Genomic DNA, 20,389 nt, shown 5'->3' with positions numbered 1-20,389 from the left:
GTGCTGCTGGCCCTGCTGTGACTGGGCTGTGCTCTTGGGCCTGCTGCCTCATCTCCCGGGCCTCACTGTTCCCATGTGGACTCAGCAGCTGGTCTCGCATGTTAGTATTTACGTCACGTGTGCATGTGGATAAAATGCAGATTCCCAGGCATCTTGGAGACAAAGCCTGGGACAGGAGCCAAGTATCTGCGTTTTTCACAAGGACTTTGGCAGTTCCGATGTAGGAAGCTGCAGGGCCGTGTCTCTAGGCAGCCCCAGCCCTGACTAGGGGGACACCCCTTATTTCAGCATCAGCCCCAGTGGGAGGTACTGATAGGGAATGCTGTGGTAGATTCTGACAAATCTTGTGTTGGGGTTTGATCAACAAACTTTGACAACATGCTCCTTTTCCAGAATCCTCACTTTCTTGGAGTCTACGTACATCCCTCCTTCTTACATCTCAGAGATGGAGAAGGCTGCCAAGCAAGGGGACACCATCCTGGTGTCTGGGATGAAGACCGGGAGCTCCAAGCTCAAGGCTCGCATCCAGGAGGCTGTCTACAAGGTGGGCCTGGGGCGCTGGGGTGTCAGTGGGCTTCCTGGGGTGGAATCAGGCTGACGGTACCTGCCTATAGGTACCATCACACCTATAGGCACGTTGAATAGTGGAAGTGAGATGCTGTCCCATGATTTCAGGATGTGGGTTCATATTTTTATGTGTTTGGTTTGGTTTGTTTGAGCCTCAGCTTACAAAGAAAGGTGGTTGAGGCCCCAGAAAGCATCTCTAGGGGTGCATAGCATTTGCTCATTCTTAGTTTCTAGGGAGGTCCAAGAGCAGGAGGTTTCCAGTAACTCGCCTGTTTCCAACTGGGGCCCCCACCGTGCTGGTATAGGGACGCTCCCAAGCACTTGGGGCTTTGACAAAACCTGGGGCTCCTGGGTGTCTTCTATGCTGTCTCTCCTTGGGCCCCTATTGGAGCCCTGAGACTGGTGGCCCAGGGATCCTATATGTAGATCACCTCAACCCCCTGCCCCAGCCGATCCCATGTCTTCCTGGCCTCACCAGCATCCCATTCTCAGGGTAGTGGGGGTATGCCAGAGGAAAGGAGAGTGAGGAGTGGGTCTATCCAACGTCCTGGTTCCTTCTCTGTCCCTGTGGACTAATGTCCACCCAACCAGTGCCTCGTTTTGAGCTGCAACCCTGAGATATTTTTGTTTGCCTAGTGTCTGGAGCACAGGCAGGAACACTGTGGTACTTGGCCTGCCATTTAATTTTGTAAAGTGGCAGACAGAGAAATCCTTTTCTGATTCACTCTCTGTAGTGGGTTTGCTGCATCTGGGAGTCCTGGAAAGTTATGGAAACATGGGGACATGCCCTGTTATAGGGGCTAATCCCGTAGGACTCTGCAGGTAGTACTTAGAGACAGTTTGCTCCTGTGTAGGGCCCAGGCTGGGATGGGGTACAGCCACACTGCTAAGCTGGAAAGGCAGACTTGCTGTCCTGCCCATAGACATTCAGTGGCCCTCCCTGCCTGTGTGCTGGAAAGCAGCCGCCACAGAGCCCTGCCCATGGTGGTGCCCAATACACTTGTCTGTTTTGGACACACTGAAGATATTAACTAGTGGTTAAGTGAGGAAAGCTGTCAGTTGTGACAGCAGGCTTAAAGGAGAATCCAAAGAGTTGCCACAGGACACCAGGCATGCTGAACTGAACTCAGAAAAATGTAGAATACCCACACCCACAGGAGGGCAGTCAGCTGCGCCTTCACCTGAGGAAATGTTTTTGCGTTTCTGTGGACAAGAATCATTTGCTTTGTTGTTGCTTTTCTGCAATGTACACTGCCATCAAACAGGCCAAAGACAATGAAAGGTGCAGGCCTCTGGAGAATCCAGTACCTAAGGGTGCACTAGACAGGGCACCTAGTGATCTTTCTCCCATTGCGAAGTTGCCCACAGGTTTTCCTGAGGAGGCAGGAGGTCACAGGTCGGGGATGAAAGGCGGGCAGGGGAAGGGGTCAAGGAATAGCAGCCAAGGCTCATCACAGCATATGCCTCTCCTGCTTTTTATGTTGGCCTGGGGCTTCTCAAGTTCCCTGGACCTTGGGCTTTTGTGTGGAGAGAACTTGAGCTCCCGGTGGCCATAGCATCCCTAGAGTTCACCCTGGCTTTCCTCTTTTACTCCAGTTTAATCATGGTTTCACATAGAGATAAACCATGCACAATGGGCAGTCAGTGTGAGGGCTCAGTCTGGGTAATGCCCTTTTTCTGGGTGCCTGCTATACTTATGGAGCTCCCCTGGGACCTCTGGGTTCTGAAAGTGAGGATTTGGGAATGATATCTTGTTTCTTTCCTCTTAACTTCCCTATTCCCATGTTTAAAACATCTCTTTCTCTTGCTCACACCACCACTTCCCCATTCCCTGTCCGCACCTCACTTTGTCTGCCTTTTCTTTATGCCAAGAATGTACGCCCTGCAGAAGTCAGGCTGCTGATTTTGGAAAACATCCTTCTGAACCCGGCCTATGACGTCTACCTGATGGTGGGAACCTCCATTCACTACAAGGTGCAGAAGATCAGGCAAGGGAAAATTACAGGTGTGTCATTGGCTCTGCCATCATGACAGATGCTTCCTTCCTCCTTTTTTTATTGTGGTTACATACATGTAACAAAATTTACCATCTTAACCATTTTTAAGTGCTCCATCAGGTAGCATCAAGTACATTCACACTCTTCTGCAGCCATCACCATCATCCATCCACAGAACTCGTTCATCTTCCCAAACTGAAGCTCTGCATTGTTAAACACTAACTCCCCTTCACCCTCTCCCAGCCCTTGGCACTCATCACTCTATTTCCTGTCTCTGTGAATGTGACTACTCTGGTTACCTCATGTACGTGGAATCATATAGTATTTATTTTTTTGTAACTGGCTTATATCACTTTTTTTCCTAGCCTGATGTCTTCAAGTTTCATCCATGTTGTAGCAAGGGTTGGAATTCCCTTCCCTTTTAAGGCTGAATAGTGCTCCATTGTGTGGATGGATAGACCACATTCTGTTTACCCATTCATCCATCAGCAGACACTTGGGTTGCTTCCACTTTTTGGCCATTGTGAGTAATGCTGCTGTGAACATAGTGAGCAAATATCTGAGTCCCTGCTTTCAAATTCTTTGGGGTATATGCCCCTTCAGTGGCAGCAAGTCCAGAGCTGTGGGCTTTGTGTTTAGCTGGGCTTTGCCCCAGTCTGCAACTGACAACTGAACAAACTTGGGCAAGCCACTGCCCTTCTCCAGGGCTGTTTCTCATTGGAGGCTTTGAGGCCTTTCTGCCTGGGCTGTGAGGACAAAATGAATCAATAGGAGTGTAGTTGTACTGTGTACTTGTGTTTAGATAGTGACGGTTCTCAATGGAGTGCCAGTCCTCCTAAGGATCATTATCATTTTGTTCAAAGCTGTGTATGTTTAACATCCAGAGCATAGGACCTGAAGGGTCATGGGCATAAGAGCTCTCAGGTCCAGTCCATCCGAGGGCCTCAGTCAGGTGACTTTGCCAGGTTGGTAGGTCGGTTCCACCTGTGATACAGGGTGTCACTTAAGAGGCAGGCAGATACACACTTCAGCATAAGAGCAACTTGAGTGGTGTCTCCAGTTGATGGGAGGTGCTGCATTGTTTAAAGTCCTGCTCAACTGAGAGCAGTCATCTGGTTGGTCATTCCTGTGTGGCAGAACGCTTTCTCTCAGGAGGACAAAGAAACTGAAGACAGGCACTCCTGCCTTTGGGCCCAGTTCTTTCTGGCAAGGGGGTCCTAGTTGAAGAGAAGCAAACTCATGTTTCTTGATTCTGGGCAAGCAGCATCTGCCCTTCAGCAGGATGTCAAGTCAACAGGAGGATGGCCTGCAGTAGGATTTGTAGGAAGCCAAGCGTGGGTGTCCTGGTCAGAGCCCGATGTTTACCTGACTTCAGGGAGGCAGATTCTAGGACAGGGACAGTCCAAGATGTGGCTTTCTGAGACTCTGAAAGGGGAGGAGGCTCCAAGGTAGAGTTCTGAGGACAGCAGCCTAAGGAAGAATGCAAAGGGGAAGCGTGTTGAAAGGCCAGAGGGCACAAACAGGAGGTCTCAGAAATATAAAATTATCCATGAACACTGATCAAGAAATGGCACTGCGGCCTGAAGGAAGACGCTTGGAGAGCCTAGTCACTGCTGACAGCACCTAACCATGACTGAACATTTCCTCAGTGTTGGGCAGTTGTAAGTGCTTTTCTTTTTAAAGTTACTTCATTTTATTTTTTAGAGACTTGGTCTTGCTATGTTGCCCAGTCTGATCTCAAACTGCTGGCCTCAAGCCATCCTCCTGCCTCAGTTCTTCTGAGTAGCTGGGACTCCAGTTGTGTACCTGGATATAACCCAACAGCTCTATGAGGTAGATTTCATTAATACCCTGTTTCATACATGAGGAAAACTGAGGCATAGAAGACCTGAAGCTCACAAAACTGTTGGACTCCTTGGCCTTAATCACCCCTGTAGGATCAATTGGAATTTCCCTCTGCCGCTTCTCCCCAAAGGAAACCCAGAAAAAAGCTAATTATAACAACAGGGCCGGCCGGGCGTGGTGGCTCACGCCCATAATCCCAGCACTTTGGGAGGCTGAGGCGGGCGGATCACGAGGTCAGGGGTTCGAGACCAGCCTGACCAACATGGTGAAACCCCGCCTCTACTAAAAATACAAAAATTGGCCAGGTGTGGTGGCGCACGCCTGTAATCCCAGCTACTCAAGAGGCTGAGACAGGAGAATCACTTGAACCTGGGAGGTGGAGGTTGCAGTGAGCCGAGATTGCGCCATTGCACTCCAGCCTGGGTGACAGAGCGAGACTGTCTCAAAACAAACAAACAAACAAAAACAGGGCCTTACAGTCTCCCAGGGCAGCGGTGAGGTGGTCCATTTGCATGGGACTCATGGGGCATGAAACTGCCCCAGCTGGGCAAGCAGAGCCCATGTAGTTAAGAGGGGATGGGCTGACTTTAGAAAGAGCTCACTCGGCCAGGCACGGTGGCTCACACCTGTAATCCTAGCATTTTGGGAGGCCGAGGCGGGCGGATCATGAGGTCAGGAGATCGAGACCATCCTGGCTAACATGGTGAAAGCCTGTCTCTACTAAAAATACAGAAAAAAATTAGCTGGGCATGGTGGCACACACCTGTAGTCCCAGCTACTCAGGAGGCTGAGGCAGGAGAATTGCTTGAACCTGGGAGGCAGAGGAGGTTGCAGTAGCTGAGATCGCACCACTGCACTCCAGCCTGGGCGACAGAGTGAGACTCTGTCTCAAAAAAAAAAAAAAAAAAAAAAAGAGCTCACTCTAAATTAGCTCAGATATCACAGCCCAGAGGAACTGCACCTCCCAAGGTACCTAGAAAACTTACGAGCTTGGTCACTGACCTTCCTGCCACAGACATCAAGGAATTGGAGCACATGAAAGATGCCCTGGGACAGGAAAGGAAAGAGGCAGGGCCCACCTCCCTTTCATCATGTCATGAGATGTGAAAGTACTCCAAAAATACACACTCCTGTGCGATTGATGGCACTGGATGCTACTGCAGTAGATTCCAGATGGATGTTTTGGCAAAACTGAGAGGGGCCGAGCCAGCAAAACTTCACTGTGAACAAGACACACCAATGGAAACTCCTGAGTCTTTTAGATGAATTATTTTGGGGTTTTTTTGAGAGAGAGTCTTGCTTTGTCACCCATGTTGGGAGTGCAGTATCATGATCATGGCTCACAGCAGCTTTGACCTCCCAGGCTCAAGTGATCCTCTCACCTCAGACCCCTGAGTAGCTGGGACCACAGGCACACACCACATGCCTGGCTAATTTTTTTTTTTTAATAGAGATGCGGTCTCTCTATGTTGTCCAGGCTGGTCTCAGACTCCTGGGCTCAAGTTATCCCTCCTACCTCAGCTTCCCAAAGTGCTGGGATAATAGGCATGAGTTGCCATGCTCAGCCTAGCTGGATTGTTTTTTCATTGAGGTATAATTCACATGACTATATTGGTTTTTGCAGGTTTGCTAGACAGAAAAGTCAGGGAATGGTGTCTTCATAGGGGACCTGAATTTCAGCAAATCTCTGTCTTGCCCGGCATCCTGTGGAAGCCTCAGAGCATTCTGCGTTGGATGACAGTTACATGGGCTCATTAACATGCGATAATTATAACTGCAGATTAACTCTTTATATTTTCTTTTCTGTTGGGTTTCCTTCCTTACGGTAATTTTTTCTTCTTTGGTATTTTTATTTCCTTTATGTCTGCCTCTCTTCTTTTTTTTGGCTCCTCCCTTTCTTGCAAATACATTTCCTGAGCATCTGCTCTGTGCCAGCCCTTTGCTAAGTGCTGGGTGCACAGTGGTCAGCAGGGCTGCCCGGTTCCTGCCCTCCTGGAGCTCACAGCCTAGCAGAGGTGGAGCACAGTCAGTCACATCATGTCTGCAAGTGAGGCCTGTGAGTGGAGGAGACAGGCTCCTGAGGCTTATAGCAGGGCATCTGTATTGCTTATAGGATGGGCTTCCAGTGGGAGCCGTGGTCTCCATCTCCAGTCCTTAGTCCTAAGTCCTGTTGGTGTTCGGATTGGTTGCAGACATGACTGCCACTGTGATCAAGTTGTTAGATGTAATAAAAATGTGGGAAGGGCATGCTGGCTGATGGAATCAGTATCTGAAGAGAACTTGAGTGGATAGAATGCTGGAATTACTGAAATAAAATGTACTAGGTTTGCAAAACCAATAGCATGCACATGTGTTGGGCTGAGGTTCATGTGTCAGAGACTCAGTTGTAGAAGGAACTTTGAATCTGGCAGGCACTTAACTGTGGCTGCTCAGAACTAATGTATCTGGGGCTGCTTGAGCAGGGGCTGAGGTCAGAGGCAGGGAGTGAGCTCTCCATCATCCTTGACTCAGACCCAGCTCCGCAGGAGCTCCATGGTCATCCCTGGAGCTCATGTGGAGTGCAAGGTCCGGGAGTGGGGGCGCTGACAGAAACAAATCTGGGGGGATCAGCCAGGGTCAGCAGGGGATAGAGATCATGTCTTTTAGAAGAATGTGGGCTTCCTGACCTATAGAAGGGCAGCTGTTCACCCCCTGCAGATTATAGCAGGGATGATCTGGGGCCTCAGGAGCGCCTTTCTGTTGTTGGCCCAATAATTCAAAGACAGGAACTGGGCAGTGCCCTTAATATCTGCAAAGACTTCCACATTCAGTGTCTCTTATAAGGAGTGAGTTCCAGGATACAGGGGGTATCTAAGGCCAGGTATAGTGGCGTGCATTGGTAGTCTTAACTACTTAGGAGGCTGAGCCCAGGAGTTCCAGGCTGCAGTGAGCTGTGATTGCACCTAAGAAAGCCACTGCACTCCAGCCGGGGCAGCATAGTAAGAACCTATCTCTAAAAAAAAAAAAAAGAAAAGAAAAGAAAGAAAAAGAGGTATCTAAGGAGTCTGTCACAAAATCGTCCTTATTTTCAGTCTTAGAATTTGCAAGGAGGGTTACATCTGTGCTATGTAAGTCCCCTTCAGTGTAAGCATTTTCATTTCCCAAAAGGGCCTTACTCATTTAGAAAACTTTAAAGTAAACAAGGGAGGAAGCTAGTGCTTCATTAATCAGTATAAAGTAATGTTGCTTCATTGAGCAACTGTGTTATTTTATTCTGACGTTTATCTTTGATGCACTGCTCCATATTCTGAACACTAGACACATCATCTGCAAGAATCACTTGATTAGAGATGAGGATGTGGGCTGTGCATTCCCTTTGGGATTCTCAATTCTAGCCTACATCAGAATCACCTACAGGGCTTGTGAAAACAAAGCTTGCTGGAGCCCAGCCCTGGAGTTTGATTCAGCAGGTCTGGGATGGGGCCCATCATTTGCAGTTCCAGGTGATGTTGATGGTTCAGGGACTACACTTTGGGGACCCAATGTTCTAGTGAAAATTATTTGATACTTATTAGATCACGTGAAAAATAACCCAGGACAAGGGCCAGGCAAGTTTCCTCTCTTTTAGAATTCTCATCAGAATCCCTGGAGATTCTGAAACATGCTTTAGCTGAAATTCCTCTGGGAGTCCTGACCTGGCACCCTCTATGGGGTGTTGAAGCCCTGAGCTGGCCTGAGAGGAGGGCCAAGCAGAGATGTTGTCTGCTGTTTCCTGTGTCCTCTTCTCTCTTCTCTTGCTGGAGGGCTAGAATGTCCCACCTGTGGGGACAGTGAATGGGTGACTGGTTAGGAAGCTCCGCGGACTTAGGAGAGTGAATGTGAAAGTGGTCAGGCTCTCTGGATCAGAACGCCAGCTCTGTTTTCCACTAGCTGCGCAATGGTGAGCAGGCTGCTCATCTTGATGTCCTCAGTCCCCTATCCCCAAAATGTGGCTCTCAGTAGTGTGTTCCCAGGGCTATTGAGGGATATGAGGGAATGTGATCATGAGACACCTCATTGTTCTGAGGCATCTTGATCCCTGCTCAGCAGTCACCATTGCTGTCAAAAGTGCTTGTGATCTCTGCCCACAGAGCAAGGAAGATGTACATCGATGTTGCTCACTTTATAGAACTCTTACTTCTCAGGGAAACTCTTCTCCATCCTAGCCCACGTTGGGCAAGTTATTTTTCTGCCAAGTGGGTGTGAAGGGCAGGGGAACACTGAAGCTGGTGAGGATGGCAGCAGGGTTCATTGTTGGCAATTATAGACCCCATGGGAGACCAGTGACCAGAGCTTCTTGGGAAACCCCTAGAGGCTGGACGGAACCAGCAAGAACCCCAGTGCCCCCAAACAGCCCCCTCTACGTAGAAGCAAAGAGTTCACTTTGCAATGTTCAGAAATGGCATAATGTTAATATTCTCCAAGCAGTTGGCAAATAGATTGTGGTTAATTTTTTTTTTTTAAAGAGCTTACACAGAAAAACTGATTGCCTCTGAAAATTCATGGAGTGTCAGTTTTGTCCACCAGCATGCAGAACAATATTAAAATTTAAAGCACTGAAAACAATTAAGAAAATGCGTCAGCTGTACTGAGAGCAGGGTGCAGAGATTCGGGGTGGCAGTGGGAGTGTATTGGCTTCTATCATTTCCTGTCTTTGCTCTCTTTTTCCCTGTTATTTTTTGTTTCTTGGTGGCCAGAACTCTCCATGCCTTCCGATCAGTACGAGTTGCAGCTTCAGAACAGCATCCCGGGCCCCGAAGGAGACCCAGCCCGGCCGGTGGCTATCTTGGCCCAGGACACATCGATGGTCACTGCACTGCAGCTGGGACAGAGCAGCCTCGTCCTTGGCCACAGGAATATCCTTTTCTTGGGCTGGTGTGTTCTTAGGCATAGCGGAGCTGCTGTTTGGAAGTCAAGTTGTTTTTTTCCCTGAAAGCTCGGCAGGGCTAAAAATAGCCGTTTCCCCTCAACGGTCTGAAAATCAGAAAGAACTGAAATAGCACTGCTGAGTGGAATTGCTCACGGCTGTGGGTGACTCACCCCAGAGGCTCCCAGCGGTGGGAGGTGATGGCAGGAGCTGAGTGTCGTTCCTTGTCTCCGGAAACTTCTCCAGTACCTGCAGCCTTCTCAGAGGGGGCCTGGCGGGGGCTGTTTCCATACTAGCATAATGGAGTGTTGATGCCCCAGACTTTTTGTTGTGTCCTGTGCGGTCTCCAGTGTCCCTCACAGAGATTCCCCTTTGCTAGTGTGGCAAGCGCAGTGTGGCCTTTGATTCTGAAAAGTGCCTTTGCTCTACGTGGCCTAAGCCAGGGGAGTTTTCATCCCCTCTTCTTCTCTCCATGTGATGTCTTAATGATCAGGATTCTGAGCCAAGCTGAAACTGGCCAGCCAGCTGGTTTATTTGCTGTCATATGTCTTGCCCCTTAATTAAAAATTCAGGTATTCGCATGCAAGGTGCTTCTAGGTTACCCAACAGCACTATCTACGTGGTCGAACCTGGATACCTAGGTGAGTGTGGGCCTCCTGGGCCCTCATGGATGCTGCTCAGTTGTGACTATATGAGTTTAAAAAATAGAAAAGAAGCAATAGCTCCACAGAAAATGCTTCCCTCTGGCCAGCTCTGCCACTTGCTATGACCACCATTGCCCAGGGCACTCACCAGCCCTTCCCTGTTTGGTGTAGAAATAGGTAGAATGAGCCAAGCCAGGCAGGCGGCAGGCTCAGCAAGGAGAGAAACAGAACCGATTAGAGTGGTGAGGGGCTTGCACCCTCCTGGTTTTCATACCACGGCTTTTCCCAGACCTGACCATTGCTATGGACATTTAGAGGTTGGGGCCCAGTGTCAGCTCAATTATAGAGGGACCCTAAGGTGACATGACAGTAGGCAGGTACCTTAGCAGGGAGGGGAGGAACATGATGATGATATTGAAGGCAGGCATTTTCTCAGAGCTTTTGCGGGAAGGTGTCCTGGCAGAGGGAATTGCTTAGGCAGTGGTGTGGAAGTGAAAAAGTACACTGGGCATCCCAGGGGACAGCAAGAGTGCTGTGGTATCCTGTGTTGGAGGGGACTGAGAACCTGGGAGGGCAGGGATGACTCATATGGCAAGAGTGCTCAGTGACAGGCTTCAGAGTGTAGACCTGCTGAGATGAGTCCAGGGTTGGTCCTGGCGAGGTCAGCTCAGGACTGAGAGTTCAAAGCAGAGAACTGTTGTGGATTCAGAGCGTAGACCTGCCGAGGGTTCAGAGCATAGGCCTGCTGTGTGTTGAGGACAGAGCTGCTGGATTCTGAGTGTAGACCCACTGAGGACGGGAATGAGTTTGAAAGAGCCTTGATCAGACAGAGTGGGATGAGTCCAGGGTTGGTCCTGGCGAGGTCAGCTCAGGACTTAGGGCTGAAGGTAGCATTAGACTTCTGCTCCTCAGCAGCAGGTCCCTCTCTGTGGAGGAGGCCAGGGCCGTAGTTGTGGGGCCTCCAGGTGGGTGGTGTAGGGCCTGCAGGTGGGTGGTGTGGGGCCTGCAGGTGGGTGGAGTGGGGCTTCCCGTGTGGATGCTGAGGGCCCCTGTGCTGAGGGTGGTGGTCCCATCCTCCTCCACCCTGCTGCCCCTGAGGCCTGAGTGCTCAGGCTCCCCCTGCCTGTTTTAGGGTTCACCGTTCACCCTGGTGACAGGTGGGTGCTGGAGACCGGCCGCCTGTATGAAGTCACCATCGAAGTTTTTGACAAGTTCAGCAACAAGGTCTATGTATCTGACGTGAGTGCCTGTTCAGGTCCTGGCTGGGGGGATGAGGTGGGGTCGTTGTCTGACGCAGCTGCTGAAGAGCAGCCCCCAAAGCAACAGGAGCCCCCATGCAGGCTGACCGAGGAGGGGTCCTGTTTCTAGTGGCGCTCCCGGGTCTGTGGGAAACAGTGCTGAGGCATCCCGGGGCATCTCCAGAGCCTGTGAGCCTGCACACCGGCCCAGCTGCAGAGCCCCTGTTGGGCTGGAGGGCAGAGGTTGCCACAGCGGCAGGGCTCCAGGATAGGAGGATAGGGAGGAGGTCTCTGCCTGCCACTCTCCCGCCCCCTTTTCCCCAAGCTGGGGACCTCAGAGAATCCATTCTCCTCTTGCCCTGCAGAGAGTCATGGAGCACGTCCTGGCTTTCTCCGTACTGGGTCCCAGAAATACCTGGAGCCCTGCATGACAGAGGCCGAGCTCAGCACACTTTCTGGTTCTGGAAGTGGGTGTCAAACAGATGAAGAAATGTGCAGGAGTCTTGGCTGCCTCTCTGTCCCCTGTGAGAAATTCCAGGCTCGTCAGTGAGCACCCCAAGGCCCTTCAGGTGGCGTTGGAGGTTTTAGAAGAAAAAGGCGAGGTTCCTCTCGGTGTCCTTGAAGAAGTCATTGCTTTGCTCATGTTATCAAACAAGGGCTGGGATGGTCACCATTTGCAGTTAGCTGTAGGGGACGTGATGCCCTTTTTTTTGTATTTACTGGTTCCTTGTTGAGACCTCGGTAGGCTCCAAGCTGCTCCAGGTGCCACACAGGGGGATGAAATAGAAGCGCAGGTCATCAGGCCATGCAGGGAGGGTGGCCTCGGTGGGGACAAAGGCCATAGTGATCAGACCTCTGTTCCAGGGCCCAGCCCACCCGTCTGCTGCTAGTGGAGGCTGCTGAGCCCCAGGGGGCCCCTTGGCCTGGCCTGGCTGCTGGTTTCAGTCCTGTAGCTTTGTGCCCAAATTCTGACTTTCTGGAGTCACCCCAGAAGCACCTCTCTCCTGTCCTGCCTCACCTTCCAGAACATCCGAATTGAAACCGTGCTTCCTGCTGAGTTCTTCGAGGTGCTCTCGTCCTCCCAGAATGGGTCATACCATCGCATCAGGGCACTAAAGAGGGGACAGACGGCCATTGACGCGGCCCTCACCTCTGTGGTGGACCAGGCAAGTTGGTGTCTCCCCTGCGTTGTGCCTTGTCCTATGAAGCCACCCTCTGTAGGCAGAAATGTCAGCCCAGGAGGGCCATGAGTCCCAGGGAGTTGGGCCACCTGCATCCCTTTTCCTGTTTGGGCTACTTGCATCCTGGGTTCTTTTTTCCTTAGTCTTTAAGAAGCCCATCAGCCTTAGGGAGCAGAGCTTTGCTGATTGGAAAATCGGCCTGGGTGTTCCCATTTTCCTACCCCGCACAGAAGGCCTCCAGGCCTGGAAGGGGCAGCAGGCTGTAACAGGAAGAAATGCCCATGCACCGACAGTGACTCCTGCCAGAGTCGGCCTCCTCAGCTCTGGGGGCTGGGCGGGCTGCTTTAGCTCTCAAGCCTCAGTTTCCCCGTCTGTAAAGTTGTGGGGACACCACATCCATCCTGCCAGGGTGCCCTGAGGATTCAGTCAGGCAGCATTTCCAGAAAGCACTTCACAAAGCCATCCCCATGGAGAACGAGAGGGCAGCAGGGTGTCTGGCACCTTCCTCTCCACTCTTCCCCCAAATCCACCTTTGTGGCCCGATCCCCAGGGAGGGGTGGGGGTCCGGTGACTGGGAAAGACTGATGATGACATGGTTGTCATGGTTACGTGTGGCACCTTCACCCCTTGTAGGATGGAGGGGTCCACATACTACAGGTGCCTGTGTGGAACCAGCAGGAGGTGGAAATTCACATCCCGATCACCCTGTATCCCAGCATCTTGACATTTCCATGGCAACCAAAGACGGGCACCTATCAGTACACAATAAAGGTACGTGAGACCCCTCACCTCTGCATGCATTCCTTTGGTGTTTTCATGGGATTGTGGCTTTTTGTCCATTCTATTACTTTTAGTATTACTCTCTAGTGGTCGTGGAGAATTTTAAATCACAGTCTTTATGATTTCTGCTGTTTCCTGAGGTTTCCATCATAGCAATGCATTCTGTTAATTAGGAAAAAAAAACAACAAAAACCAACAATGAAAAAATTGAGAATAAGGCAGGGTGCGGTGGCTAACACCTGCAGTCCCAGCACTTTCGGAGGCTGAAGTGAGAGGATCGCTTAAACCCAGGAGTTTGATACCAGGCTGAGCAACATAGGGAGACCTCCATCTCTACTCAAAAAAAGGGGGGAAAAAAAGAGAAAAAATAGAATAAAGAAAACCTGGAATACAGTTTTGAATTTCATTAACGTTTATTTTTCTAAAAATCTTTTTTGAAAGCATTATATATATACACACCCTTAGAGAAAACATTAAAATTTAAGGGATAAGTATCTCCAACCTCATCACATGGGATGTATCACTGCTCTGACCTTAATGCTTCCACCTGGCATTAGCCAGCAGGACTCGCCTTAGACAGGGCTCGAGTCCTCGTGGTCAGTGCAGGGCACATCAGTCCTGCTGTCCCATGGAGTAGTGACAGGTGTCCTGTCTGTGCACTGGCACCGGCTCTCTGCTCAGGTGCATCACCATCCTGGCCCCTTGGGTTTTGGGGTTGTTTCCTCTGGTCTGGGAGCAGAGGTGCAGTCGCTGACCTCCCAGCAGACAATGAGGAGTGGGCAGGGGTGTGTGCTGGGAGCTTGTGTCTGGTCAGGGAGGTAGCATCCTGCAACTGGCTCGGTGACCAAGGGTTCGTCCCACTCCAGCCTGAGCTCTGGGAGGTGCCACCAGGTTCTGGGGCCTCTGTCATGGGCGTGTGTGTTTGTGTGCATCAGTCTCGAGGTCCCCAGAATATGAGGACAGAAACGAGACAGGACAAAGAGGGTGAGGGCAGGGGGAGCCTCTAGCCAGACCCTAGCTGATACCACATTTTTCCCTGCTGTGGGCATCGACCTTGTGTGTCAGTGAGGAAGTGGCCACAGGTGTTTTAGAGCCTGTGAGAGTGTGTATGTGTCTGAGTGTATTGGTGCGAGTATATATGTGTGAATGTATGTATGTGTGAGAAAGTTTGTGTGCGTGTGAGGATAAGCTGGTGGGAGTAGGTGAATATGTGAGTGTACTGTGGGTGCGAATGGTGAGTGGGTGAAAGTGTGAGTGTGAAGGTAAATGTAAGTGAGCATGTGTACGAATGAGTAGGTGTATGAGTGTGCACTGTGGGTGTGAGTGGTGAGCATGTGAGCATGAGAGTAAATGAGTGTGTGAGCAGGTGAGTAGGTGTACGTGGTGTGCACTGTGGATGTGAGTGGTAAGTGAGCATGAGTGTGAGGGTGAGTGTGTGAGTGAATGGGCAAGTAGCTGTACATGTGAGTGTGAATGGTGAGTGTGTGCATGGGTGAACCCATGAGTGTGAGGATAAATGTGTATGAGTGTGAGTACGTGCATGCACACGCACGTGTCTCTGACCCTCTGCCTTCCCCAGCAGGCTAAGGGTGGGTGGCCGGTCCTGTGATGGCTTTTCCTCCGCAGGCCCACGGTGGCAGTGGGAACTTCAGCTGGTCTTCATCAAGCTACCTGGTTGCCACAGTTACTGTCAAGGGCGTGATGACCACAGGCAGTGACATCGGATTCAGTGTGATCCAGGCACATGATGTGCAGAACCCACTCCATTTCGGTGAGATGAAGGTGAGAGCTCAGGGCCAAGACACCCCCTGGGAGGCTCGGATGGTGGTCTCCAGCCGCCCCCTCTGAGCAAGCCTCGACTTCACTCAGAAACACCCCCAACCTTGGGTCCTGTACTTAGGAGCTCAAGCCCCAGCCCTTCCCTTAGGAGCTCATGGCCATGTCAGGAAGATGGACAGGATGTCTCACACCAGCCAACAATGGGCCCAGAAAGGCCAGTGTCTACAGGGCTGGGTTTCTGGAGGGGAGATAATCTAAGAGCCATTCTAGAAAATTCCCCAGACCTGAAAGATAGTAATCTCCATTTGGAAGGTCCACCAAGCACTGGGTTGTAAACTCAGTGAAAGGGCACCACCAGGCTCCGAGAGACCAGGCCAGACTCCTCTCCCTTCACTCACCTTTGGGTACAAAGGCAGGTGTTCCCTGCACAGGTCCCCACACCTGGCTTTTGGCCCTAAGTGACATGGGGCCATCTCACTTCACAATGGTGGCAGGTGGTGGTGGTCACAGCTGAGCCTCTGCCAGCCCCACCTGTGGCCACTGACCCCAGGCCATACTTGCCTGGTGCTCTGACCTCAGAGCCCCTTTATTCCTTCATTTGGGGCAGGAAGGGGTGTCCCATGGAGTCCAGCTGCAGCCTGCTCTTACAGTATTGGGGACAGGGATGGATAGGCTGGCCAGTCTTCTGCTTGAGACCCAGAGCCACCTCTGTCTAAAGTGAGGCCTGATTCTCATGGAGAGGGGGCTTCACACAGGCCCTTGAGATGAAGCATGAGGTCCAGCGTTGGGATAAACTGGGACCCCTGTCCTCTCACCCCAGTTTCCCCTTGTGGCACTGTTCGCCCAGCAGCCCAGCCAGATCCTGAGGACAGTTCCTCAGGAGGCAGCGTGCGTTCTGGGTAGAACCTGGCTTCCGGGGCCAGCCAGCGGGGCTTGCACTCAGACCCAGCATGCTGTAAGGGAGCCTGCCCTTTCCCTTCAGGCCAGTGCTTCGCCAGGTGAGTGGGGTTGAGGAGAGCCCCTCCTTAACCAGGAGGTGGGATTCTAGTTTTATACAATCATGGCTGTGCTTACCTCTCTCCTGGCTCCAGCCGCTCTACCAGTCCATCTGATGAGCCAGACATTCAGAACACATCCCACATCTCACTGGTCCTAACACGCCTGCCCTGGCTCAAGCTGTCGCATCTCTCTCTGGGGCTTTCCAACAGCCTCCTCACCACACTGCTCAGCTGGCTGCTGATCGGTACACAGAAGCCAGGGTGATGGGGACCTCTGAGGTCCCCCAGCTCAGCCACAGTAAACACTGATTCCTCACCATGGCTGCCAGCCCCGTCTCTTTCCACTGCCCCTGCACAGTCCACTTCAGTACACTGGACTCCATGTTCCTCCAAGGTGCTGGCCTGGTAGGTGCTGCAGGGCCTTTGCACGCACCATCCCTTCACCCAGAGTGTTCTTCCCCCAGGCTTTGCCTGGCTGCCTTGGCTGTGGCTCTCAGGTCTGAGCTCCTAGGCCACTCCTCAGAGAGGCCTCCCCTGCTCTCTGTCCCTGAATCACCCCACTGCCCGCGACAGGCTTCTCACAGATGTATCCTCAGTGCTCAGCACACAGCAGCACTTAGGATATCCGAGCAACAGGCCCTGCCTCTCCCGTGGAGGCAGCTGAGCCCAGGCCATGCCCCTGTCTTCCAGGTGTATGTGATCGAGCCCCACAGCATGGAGTTTGCCCCGTGCCAGGTGGAGGCACGTGTGGGCCAGGCCCTGGAGCTGCCCCTGAGGATCAGTGGCCTCATGCCCGGCGGGGCCAGCGAGGTGGTCACCTTGAGCGACTGCTCCCACTTTGACTTGGCTGTCGAGGTGGAGAACCAGGGTGTGTTCCAGCCACTCCCAGGTAAACCAGCGCTGCTGAGCAGGTGCCAGATACTGGGATTGGGGCCAGATTGTCTGGGTTCTCAGCATGGACCGCCAGATTCCCAAAGAGAGAGCTTGAGGCAGCAGAGGGGCTGCAACATAAGGAATGGCAGTTGTCTCCTGATCCACAGTCTGTTCCTGTCTGGCCTGGATCTTGCCCACCGTGTGACTTTGGGAAATCAGTGGCCTCGCTCAGCCTCAGTTTTCACATCTCTAAGCTGTGTGTCATCTACATAGAATCACATCAAAGTGCCTATTTTAGTCCCTGGAATGCAGTTGGTATTCAGAATGCGTTGTCAATAGGGGTTTGGTTAATTCTAGGGTCCTCTCACCTGTGACAGGCAAGGCCCACCCATCTGTTCTCTGCCACATCTGCTGTGGGATTTTGATGGTGACATGGGTGGAGTCTGACTGTGATAGTTTATCGAGTGTCAGCCCTGTCAGGACAGGACAGGCACTTTGCATGCCTGACCTCATTAGGACTTTACAACCACCCTAGGAGAAGGATCTGTTATTGGCCCATGTGACAGATGAAGAAACTGAGGCTGTGTAGCTGTAGCTGCCTAAGGTCACACATGGCCTGGGACAGGGATGGGGTGCAGATCTGGGTGTGGCTGACACTGACCCTGGGGCTTTACTCACCTGTGAAATGGGCCCTAAAGATAAGGAAAGGAAGGGCTTCCTCTCTGATTTGCTGAAGAAGAAGACCAAAGGACAGGCGAACTATTGAATAGGAGTAAGATTTGGGCAGAGCATTGGAGGTTAACAGGGACACCATTTGGTGAGCAGGGGCGCCTGTACCAGGGCCCGGAGGTGGGCAGTCCGTGGTGCCTGTGCACGTGGAGGACTGGGAACAGAGGACCCGTTGAATCACAGCGTGTTTTGGAGGGCTTGGACCTAGTGTCCAGGCAGTGGGGAGCCACTGAAGGTTTTTGAACAGAAGAGCGATGTGATCCTGGCAGCGTTTAGGAAGCTTTATTGGCAGAGGTGTTTGTAGGATCGCCTGTGGTGCCAAGTGGCTGTGCATGCAACTGTAGCTGTAATTACGTGCAGAGCTTTTGCAGTTTGAAGCTGCACAGAAGGAGGCCAGTATCTCTGAAAAATCCCTGAGCATACTGCATCCAGGAGAAACTAAGCTCATGAAGTCTACAGTGTCATTGCCAGGTAATCACTTAGGATGGAGGAAAAGTCTTGCACGTGGGAGAGGCCCGCTAACAGCAGGACACGAACCACTCCCCTGCACTGCCTGCCACAACCGTCCTGGAGGGAGTCTGCAGGGTGCTGCTCAGGCATGGGCTCAGGTCCCAGGGAGGAAAGTTCAGGGCTTGGAGTTCCACAAGCCTGGGTCTGAGCCACTCCACTCCCTTGCTGGCTGTATGATGCCGGTGTGCTGCCTAGCCTCTCTGAGCCTTGGGTTCTTTAACTGTAAAATGGGATGGCAGCTTTTGCTTATTGTGATGGTTACAAGTGAATATCCCTCAGCACGATGCAGGGCGTTTCTCCAGGAGTTTGACTTCTGAAAACAGCAGTCAAGATGGGAATCCTGTGGTGTCAAATTTCTCTTAGGAAGTGCCTTGTACCGCCCCTGGTGTGGAGTGTGCATGGTAATGTGTAGGGAGGTGTGTAGGGCCCAGGCTGTATGAAAATATGTATCTTAGAAACCTGGGCTCTGTCAGGACAGAGATGCTCACCCCACAGAAACCCATGGGGCTCAAGAGCAGGTTGGATCAGCAGGTTGACCTGTCCCTATAATACCCACCCTGGAGCTTACTCAGCTAAAGAAACAAATTTGGTCCCATGTTAGGTAAACTCCCTCTGCCACCTTCCAGGCTCAGAGCACAGGTAGCCAGACTCTGATCATGGCTCTGAGGAAGAGCCCTGGTAGCCCTGGCCCAGGCTGGCCTCCCCTCTGTGGCTCCCTCTGCTTACTGCAGTTGGACTTGGCAGTCCCATTTCTGCCTTGCCTTCTTGGGTGGCATCTTCTTGAAAGCCCCTGGGCTGTGGGCACTACTGTGACTCTCTCAACACGGTGCTGGCATAGACAGACTTACAGAATAGAATACTGAGCCCAGATAAAAACCTGCTCGTACATGGTGAAATGAATTTTGGCAAGGGTGCCAAGACTGTCCAATGGGGAAAGGACAGTCTATTTACCAAATGGTGCTGGGACAACCACGTATCGACATGCATAAGAATGAAGTTAGACCCTTCCATAACTCCAAACACAAAAATTAAGTCACAGTGGATCAAAGACCTAATATAAAATTGAAAACTATAAAACTTCTAAAAGAAAACTGGAGGAAAGCTTTAGGACATTGGAATTTGGCATTATTTTTTTTAGGTATAACACCAGATGCACAGGCTACAAATTAAAAATAGACAAACTGGACTACAACAAAATAAAAAAGTTCTATATATCAAAGGACACCACAGAGTACAAAGGCAACCTACAGAATGGGAGAAAACATCTGCAAATTGTATAAGGGGTTAATATCTAGGATATGTAAAGAACTCCTACGTGTCAGCAGCAATAACACCAATAACCCAATCAAACAGTAGGCAGAGGACTTGAATAGATATTTGTCCAAAGCTGATACACGGACAATAAGCACACGGGAAGATGCTTAACATCACTCGTCATCAGAGTGGTGCAAATCAAACCCACAATGAAAAGCACTACACTCCTTAGGATGGCTGCGATCAGAACAACAGAAAACAGCAAATGTTGACAAGGATGTGAAGACACTGGAACTCTTATGCGCTGCTGGTGTGTACGTGAAAGGTGCTGCTGCTGTGGAAAGCAGTATGGTGGTTCCTCAAGAAAGTAAACATGGAGTTACCGTATGATCCAGCAGGCAATCCTGCATCTGGGTGCACATCCAAAGGTGTTGAAAGTACGATCCGAAAGAGGTATTTGTGCACCCATGTTCATGGCAGTGTTATTCACAATAACCAAGAGGTGGAAATAACCCAGGTGTCCACCGTTGGAAAAATGGATGAACACAATGAGGTCTATCCGTACAGTGGAATATTATTCAGCTTTAAGAAGGAAGGAAATTCCGACCCATGCTGCAACATGGAAGAACCTCGAAGACATCATGCTCAGTGAATTAGCCAGTCATGAAAGGACAAATACTCTATGATCCCACTTATATGAGATACCTAGAGTAATCAAATTCATGAAGATAGGAAGTATAATGGTAGTGGCCAGGGACTGGAGTGAGGGGAATTGGGAAGTTACTGTATATTGGGTGCAGAGTTTCAGTTTTGTAAGTTGAAGAGTTGTGTGGATGGATGGTGGCGACATCCATTCACAGGCTGCATAAATGTACTTAATGCCACTGAACTATACACACAAAAGGTGTTATGGTGGGAAATTTTATCTTAGTTGTATTTTATCAGAATTTTTTTTAAACAATTTTTTTAAGATAAAATTTTAGGCTGGGCACAGTGGCCCATGCCCGTAATCCCAGCATTTTGGGAGTCCGAGATGGGAGGATTGCTTGAGCCCAGGAGTTTGAGACCAGCCTGAGCAGCATAATGGGACCTTGCCTCTACAAAAAAAT

The 20,389-nt window shown here is 50.9% G+C and overlaps 1 protein-coding gene across 1 annotated transcript in view; it reads left to right on the top strand.

The window, feature by feature from the left end:
• NUP210 (nucleoporin 210) overlaps positions 1-20,389 on the top strand; it is a 103,799-nt gene that overhangs the window by 31,388 nt on the left and 52,022 nt on the right. Inside the window, exons 5-13 of the mRNA XM_034955863.3 lie at positions 394-544; positions 2,440-2,572; positions 9,125-9,283; positions 9,867-9,935; positions 11,071-11,177; positions 12,202-12,342; positions 12,991-13,128; positions 14,764-14,919; positions 16,605-16,803. Of these exons, the coding sequence (XP_034811754.2) occupies positions 394-544; positions 2,440-2,572; positions 9,125-9,283; positions 9,867-9,935; positions 11,071-11,177; positions 12,202-12,342; positions 12,991-13,128; positions 14,764-14,919; positions 16,605-16,803 (1,253 nt within the window). The remainder of the gene's footprint in view (positions 1-393; positions 545-2,439; positions 2,573-9,124; positions 9,284-9,866; positions 9,936-11,070; positions 11,178-12,201; positions 12,343-12,990; positions 13,129-14,763; positions 14,920-16,604; positions 16,804-20,389) is intronic.

This window comes from Pan paniscus, chromosome 2 (assembly GCF_029289425.2).
Source record: "Pan paniscus chromosome 2, NHGRI_mPanPan1-v2.0_pri, whole genome shotgun sequence".
Lineage (NCBI taxonomy): Eukaryota > Metazoa > Chordata > Mammalia > Primates > Hominidae > Pan > Pan paniscus.
The sequence above is the reverse complement of the archived record's forward strand: the minus strand, read 5'-3'. Positions and strand labels throughout refer to the sequence as shown.